Source organism: Indicator indicator, chromosome 21, assembly GCF_027791375.1.
Source record: "Indicator indicator isolate 239-I01 chromosome 21, UM_Iind_1.1, whole genome shotgun sequence".
Taxonomy (NCBI): Eukaryota; Metazoa; Chordata; class Aves; order Piciformes; family Indicatoridae; genus Indicator; species Indicator indicator.
This window is the reverse complement of record NC_072030.1, coordinates 19,253,560-19,261,069: the sequence shown is the minus strand read 5'-3', so window position 1 is coordinate 19,261,069 and position 7,510 is coordinate 19,253,560. Positions and strand designations below refer to the sequence as shown.

General features: G+C 49.4%; 1 protein-coding gene across 1 annotated transcript; it reads left to right on the top strand.

The window, feature by feature from the left end:
* The first annotated feature begins 803 nt into the window (after window positions 1–803).
* Window positions 804–7,492, top strand: KNSTRN (kinetochore localized astrin (SPAG5) binding protein). The gene is made up of 8 exons (XM_054390386.1): window positions 804–821; window positions 3,337–3,463; window positions 3,593–3,649; window positions 3,879–3,972; window positions 5,686–5,800; window positions 6,052–6,113; window positions 6,248–6,310; window positions 7,176–7,492. The coding sequence occupies exons 1-8, from the start codon at window positions 815–817 to the stop codon at window positions 7,308–7,310; spliced, it is 660 nt and encodes a 219-aa protein (XP_054246361.1). The 5' UTR covers window positions 804–814; the 3' UTR covers window positions 7,311–7,492.
* The last annotated feature ends 18 nt before the right edge of the window (window positions 7,493–7,510 follow it).

The following is a 7,510-nucleotide window of genomic DNA, read 5'->3' as shown; positions in this document are numbered from 1 at the left end:
TGTAAATACAGCTTTTCATTTGCTTCCAGACTGGGCTAGCCTGGTTATTGTCGGTGGGGGGGGAATTTCAGCTCACACCGACACAGGCAGAAATGCCACCAAACACATTGGTGACCCTGCCATCTGCCTCCTGCCTCTGCTGAGGGCAGGGGTGCCATGCACAAACTCCACTGCTGGAAATCAGCTCTGTGGAGAAGAGCCTTGGAGTCTGGGTGTGCAATAACTTGCCCATGAGCCAGCAATGTGCCCCTGCAGCCAAGAAGGCAAATGGTCTTTTGGGGGGCATGAAGGCCGGCAGGCCCAGGGAGGTTGTCCTCCCTCTCTGCTCTGTCCTGGTGAGGCCACATCTGGAGTCCTGCGTCTAGTTCTGGGCTGAGGATGTGGGACAAGAAGATGTGGTCACACTCTTGTCAGGGGTGCTCAGCAACAGGACAAGGGGCAGAGGGCACAAACTGGAACCCAAGAGGCTCCATCTGACAGTGAGGAGAAACTTGCTTAGTGTGGGGTGCTGGAGACCTGGAGAAAGGCTGCCCAGAGAGGCTGTGGAATCTCCTTCTTTAGAGGGACTCCAAACCCCGCCAGGACACTGTGCTCCTGGGCAAGCTGCTGTGGGTGACCCTGATTTATCAGGGCGCTGGAACTGGATGACCTCCAGCGACCCCCTCCAACCCCCGCCCCGCACTCAGCTCTCACCCTCGCTCGTCGACGCATTGCGCCTGCGCCGCTCGCTGAGGCGGGGCCGGGCCGGGCCCTGCGCAGTCGCTGTTTGGAGGCGGCTAGATTCTAACGGCGTTGGCGCGAGAGCGTGGCAGCTATGGAGGGTAAGGCTCCGTTTTCTCGCATTCCTCACCCAGCGTGGGCTCTTTTCAGGTGCGTTAGCGCCGCGGGCTGTCGGGAGGAAAGGCTGGGCCCGGGTCTCCTCCGCCATGGGACAATGGAGTCCTGGGAGCCGGGTTGGGAACGGGGTTGGGCTGCGGTGGCGGGGGGGGCGGTGTATGTTTCGGGAACTGCTGGACCCGTGGTGGTCTTTGCCGGAGTGCTGGTGGACAACAAGTTCACCATGAATGACCAATGTGCTCCTGTGACCAAGAAGGGCAACAGTCTCCTGGGGGGCATGAAGAAGAGTGTGGCAAGCAGGTTCTTCACCCCACCCCCCCCACCCCCCCCCCTTACTCTGCTCTAGGGAGGTGTGATGGTTTGAAACTGTCTTTTTATTTTTTTCTTTGCAAAGTTCAGAACAGAGAAAGTGAAAGAATGTAAATAAGTCGCTATTGGGTGTAAGAAAGCAAAATAACGATTGTTCTAAACACTTCCATTGGATAGATAGAAATGTTTAAGAACTATTACCCAAAACAAAGTAGGCATTCTGCACATTCTGCGTTCTGCAGTGGAGGCAGTTGCTGGGCTGTCTGGCTGCTGTTTCTTCTTCTCTTCTGGCTGAAGATAACACACTGACCTTGGCGAGCTAAGTTAACAACTTTCTGCTTAACTAACTCTGCTTCTCTGTCCAGGGGGGTCTGGGGGGGAAGCTCCTGGGAGAGGGAGGCCCCTTTGGGAGGGTCCCCTTGGGGGGAAGCAAAGGGAGATCGGTTGTGCTTTTTCTGTTGATTATATATATATATATTGTAAATGTTGTGAATTTTGTATATTTGTACATATTCATTGCATTTCTCTGCTTGTAAATACAGCCTTCATTTGCTTCCAGACTGGGCTAGCCTGGTTATTGTCGGTGGGGGGGGAATTTCAGCTCACACCGACACAGGAGGACACAACTGGAGGTGTGGGTCCAGTTCTGGGCTCCTTAGTTTGAGGGACAGGGAACTACTGGACAGAGTCCAGTGGAGGCTCTGAGGATGCTAGGGGGCCTGGAGAACCTCTGTGAGTTGGAAAGGCTGAGAGCCCCGGAGCTGTAGGGCCTGGAGAAGAGCAGCTCCGGAGGGATCTGAGCAGTGCTCAGCAAGAGATAAAGGACCTGTGTGGGACAAGAGGCTGGGGCCAGACTCTTGTCAGTGGTGCCCAGGGACAGGACAAAGGGCAAGGGGCACAAACTGGAACCCAGGAGGCTCCACCTGACCATGAGGAGAAACTTCTTCAGTGTGAGGGTGCAGGAGCCCTGGAGCAGGCTGCCCAGAGAGGCTGTGGAGTCGTCTCCTCTGGAGAGACTCCAAACCTGCCCTGGCCATTGTGCTCCCGGGCAAGCTGCTTGTGGGTGCCCTGCATTAGCAGGGGATTGAACTGAATGATCTCCAGAGGTCCTTTCCAGCCCCCACCAAGCTGGGATGTGTGAAATCCAATTACAGGCTTTATTCACCTACTTGGTCTCTCAGACTTTGATTAACACCTTTTTTTTTTTTTTTTTGCTAAATATGTACCTTTGTGCCTTGCTTCAGTGCTGGGAGCCAGCGGTTGCTTAAAGCCAGATAAACTTTGCTTGGAGGCACTAATTCCCCATGTGTTCTTTTGGAAATGTATCAACCCAACACCACCACGGCCGCTGAACCATGTCTCCAGATTTTTTGAACACCTCCAGGGCTGATGACTCCACCACTTCCCTAGGCAGCCTGTTCCAATCCCTGACCACTCTTTGCACAAAGAAATGGTTCCTAATATCCAAACTAAACCTCCCCTGGCACAGCTTCAGGCCATTTCCTCTCATCCTATCACCTGATACTAGGGAGAAGAGACCAACCACCACCCCTCAATGCAGCCTCCTTTCAGGTAGCTGTGGAGAGCTATGAGGTCTTCCCTCAGCCTTCTCTTCTCCAGACTAAACAACCCCAGATGCCTCAGTGTTCCTCATAGGACTTGTGCTCCAGCCCCTCAATGTGAAGGGCCCAAAACTGAACCCAAGATTTGAAATGTCACCTGTCCAGGGGGACACAGAGGATCACAGAGCACTGGAACAGGCTCCCCAGAGGGGTTGTGGAGTCTCCTCTGAAGACTTCCCAGCCCTGTCTGGATGTACTCCTGTGCTGGATTCTATGTCCCTGCTCTGGCAGGGAGGTTGGACTCGGTGATCTCTGGAGGTCCCTTCCAACCCCTAATATCCTGTGAGCCTCTGACAATCCCTGCCCTCGTCCTGCTGGACACACTCTTGCTGATGCAGACCAGGATGCCGTTGCACCTGTGCACACGCTGGCTCATCTTGAGCCTCTGTCATCATCTCCATGGTGACCGCTCCGTTGCTGCTCTCAACCACCACCCCCAGGATCCTTTTCTGCTGGGCAGTTTCCAGCCACTCTGCTCACAGGCTGGAGCTTTCATCCAGTAGTTTTGTGTGTTATGGTGCTCTCTTGCTGACTGGGGTGCTTTCACTGTTGTCTTTTTTTCTTGAAGAAACACAAACAGCTTTTTCTTCAAAGAAACCATGTGGCATCAAAGCAGCAGAGGTGGAGTTCAGCAAAGATCCCAACTTCTGTTCAAGTGTTTCAATGGAAGGTGTCTCAAAAGCTACAAAGCAAGGGTAAATGGAAGTAAAATGCTGATGGATTTACTTGGCAAATGGCTTAAAGATGGCTTTGCATTTTGCAGACTTGGTCGTCTGCCAGAATGTGGTGGTCTTCTAGTAATTGTATTTTACCCATCTTTTAAGGTTGCCTAAATCTGTCAAGAAAGTGGAGCCACCTTCAAAGATGACAGCCGCAAGAGGGTATGTATCCTCAAACCTCTGTTAGCTGCCCTCATGTAGCAGTGCTCCCTCTTGGAGGCCTGTGATGAACTCTCGCCCATGTCCAGCTTTCTTGCCAAGTTTGCTGATGAAAGCTCTTGGTCAGAAAGAAGAGCAAATGCTTCAAAAAAGGGCATGCTTGTAGAAGCAAAAGAGCAAGTATGTGGTACTTGTGGGTTTTCCCCTAAATCTTTGATGTTTGACTCTACAGACTTCCCAGAAAATACAGTCTACAAGCAGGGCTGCAGATGAAGGTGTTGGAAACAGAAAATCAGCAGTTACGCTGCAAACTGACAGAAGCAGAGGTAAGAAGAAGGGGGGAGATAAATAAATCATTGAGTAATTCTTACATTCTGATCCCCACAGGATCACATCAAAGGCTTTACTGCTCCTTTCCTCTCTCCATTAGAAGTCAGTAGAGTTTGTGTGGGCTGGGTTTTCTCCTCTGTTAACTGTCATATCTGCTAGAACCTGGAAATCAGCAGAGATGCAGAGGTATTTGGATGGATCATGCACCCAGATTCCTGTTAAATAGTCATCAGAGCTCACAACTCTATACTTCAATGAAAATTTATTTAAAAAGCCTCAATATTGCCAGATACTTCCTAGCTACATCTGCAGAAACTGTAAATAATCACTTGCCACTGATGGTTTGAGGTCTATCAGTTCTTTTCTTTCCATAGCTCCTAACTTACGGTAGATACTCAATTTCCTTGTTCGTTTTGCCCATCTCTCCTCACCTGAACCCATCAGAGTGTAGTGTGAAAGTGCATGCAGTGTTGCAGCTGTGGGTTCTAGAATGGGAGTCATCTATTTTTAGTAAGAAAGAAAGGCTGGTGGAAAAGGACCTGGTGGTGTTGGTCAGCAGTATCTGAAGATGAGCCAGAGTGTGCCCAGGTGGCCAAGAAGGCCACCTGCAGCCTGACCTGTTACCAGCAGGGCTAGGACAGAATCAGGGGAGTTGGGCTAGATGATCTCTGGAGGTCTCTTCCAGCCCCAGCATGCTGGTATTCAGTGATGTTTGTCTCAAGCTTGATTTAAGTGCTTTTGAGACCTCCTGTGAGATGTTCAAATAACTTCTGACCCTGTCAGCTGGATCACCCTAATCCACAGGCTTATTGATTCTCTTGGAGAGCTGCCTTCAACTTGTGAGGCTGATCAGCTTGTCCCGTTGCCTGGTGATATCTGAAGCAAGCAGAGAATAGTGTTGTGGATAAAGATTCCAAGATATCCTTTTCTTCCCAGGCCTTATATGCTCTTCAGTGCAGCAAACTCCTGGATTATCTGTATGTCCAAGAGAGAGCAGAACGAGAGACACTGGGGTTGCATAAAAGGAATTTATGTCTCAAATATTTTTTTTTTTTTTTTTTTTTTAGTAATAGCTCCAAGGTGCAGATGTGATCAGTGCATGAATCACAGAATGGTAGGGGTTGGAAGGGACCTCTAGAGATTGAGTCCAACCCCTCTGCCAAGGCAGGGTCACCTAGAGAAGGTCACACAGGAACACATCCAGGTGGGTTTGGAATCTCTCCAGAAATGGAGACTCCACCACCTCTCTGGGCAGTCTGCTCCAGGTTTCCACCATCCTTAAACTAAAGAAGTTTCTTCTCATGGTTAGGTGGAACTTCTGATGCTCAAGTTTGTGCCCTTCACCCCTTGTCCCATCAGTGGCCACCACTGAAGACAGACTGGTCCCATCCTCCTGATACCCACCCTTGAAGTATTGATCAGCATTGATGAGATTCCCCTCAGGCTGCTCTTCTCCAGCCTAAAACGCCCCAATTCTCTCTGCCTTTCCTCATCAGAGGGATGTTCCAGTCCCCTCAGCATCTTTGTAGCCCTGAATCCTTTCAAGAAGCAGGAATAAGGGTCAGCAACAGACATATTTGCTGTGGTGGCAGAGACAGGCAAGATCTGATCCTTGGTGCTAGTGGAGCACTTGTTGAGCCAATAGTGATGCTAATGAGAAGAAAATCTCCTTGGAAACTTGATTTAATTACAACCTGTGTCCATGACAGGGTACTATAAAGGATTTGAAGGAGGAGAAGGGATTGCTGATGCTAGAAATTGAGAAACTCAAGAAGTCTCAGGAGGATTGCATGACGATCTTAGCAAGAAGAAACATTGATCCTGGTAAGGACTGTGCACTTCACGCTTTCCGGTTCTCTTCATGAAATGTTTGGACTCTGCTTCCTAGTGCTGCTGTAACTCCCAGGTGGGACTTTTTTGAAGCTGAAGAGAAAAAGCTGCTTCCTGTGGTAGGCCTTGTCCTACTTTGAAAATTTAGTCTTTGTGGCTGTAGAAAGTTACTTTGAAAAGCTGTTAGCTTTTGAAAGTAAAATTATCTGTGCATTAGAGGTTCACCAATGCATCCCATCAATTAGTTACAGGCAGCAAGATTTTGGAGGAGGAAGAGAAGGCCCAAGAATACCAGAAGCACACACAGGTAAGAAAATTTTGAAAGAGCAGTCAGAGTTAAATGGGTTTTGAGAGGTCCTGTGAGCTTACTGAGGTTGTGGAAACAGCTGCTGATACCCCCTTTTTTTCACATATGAAACTGCTTTTCTGTTGGCTCCTCAGAAGCTTGTGGAAGAACTGAAGCAGTTTAATCGAGCAGCTGTAGAAGAAAGGGAGGCACGTCAGGTAAGACACTGACTTTGTGAAGATTGTGACCTCCTGATGCTGTGTGACATCCTGTGCTTCTCCCAGCACTGCTCTGCTCTCCGAATGACCCAGAAAGCCTGCAGCGTTTCTCCTCGTGTTACACACAAAGCACAGCTGAGGGTCACAGACAGGTTTGCGTCGAAGGGACCTTTAAAGGTCATCTAATACAGTCATTAGGAGAGCATCTTTAATCATTTCCAGTTCAATCATACAATTGACCTTGAAAAAAGGCAGTGAAGGTGACATTAATGACTGGTAGCTTTTAATTCAGGTTGGATCAGTTCCAGAGTAAAGGTGGTGTCAGCACTGGACCAGAGCTGTCCCTGCTTAGACCAGCTCCTCTCCAGAGAGAGTTTTTGAGGCTGTTGCAGGTGATTGCAAGCACCACTAGCAGAAGACTGGCTGTTAAATCAAATCTTCTGAATTCCAGTTTAACTTGCAGACTCTGACCTCAGGTTGTCTCTCTGGGAACTGAGGGCACACAATCAGCTTCAATAACATCTACCTGCTGACCAAGAGAGTCACTAAACTGTAATTGTGTGACTCTTGGTAACAGACAGTGAATCACTGTAAGACTTTCTAAACTTTGGTCACAAACTGAGGTTTTCCTCAAGGAAATGAGGTCAGAGACATCCTAGTCAGGGCAGACTGATCTTAGCTTAGCAGGAAAGATCCTGCTGAAGAGCTCAGGTGCTTTAGGTGGAGCTGCTTTAGAAATTAACTTTGCTCTTCAGTACTTTGGTGTTAGGATGTGTGTTCCCCAACCTCTCTAAACCTTATGTGCTTTGATCCCTGCTGTCCCCCAGCCTCTCTGAACATTGTGTTCCCCAATGTCTTCACACAGGCATGGATGGCCAAGGGGCAGGCAGCCAGAGCCGAGATGCAGCAGCAGGCCATGAAGAAGCGTGCCTTCCATCAAGCACAAATGAGGAAGAGCATGGCAATCCTCAAGGAGGTTGATCAGCTCCTGGAGATGTGAGCTGGAGGCTGGGCTGTACTGTACTCTGTGTTTTGATGGTTTCTTCCATGTTCAGGGGTTACTTCTCAAAACCAGATCTTACTTGGTGGCCTTAACCAGGGGGGAGGGTGCGTTGCAGGAGTTGGAGCAGGATGGGTGGTTATGGTGTGCGAGTTGCTCACAACCCTTGGTGCTCTCCCCACACCTGCCACGGCCTCGCC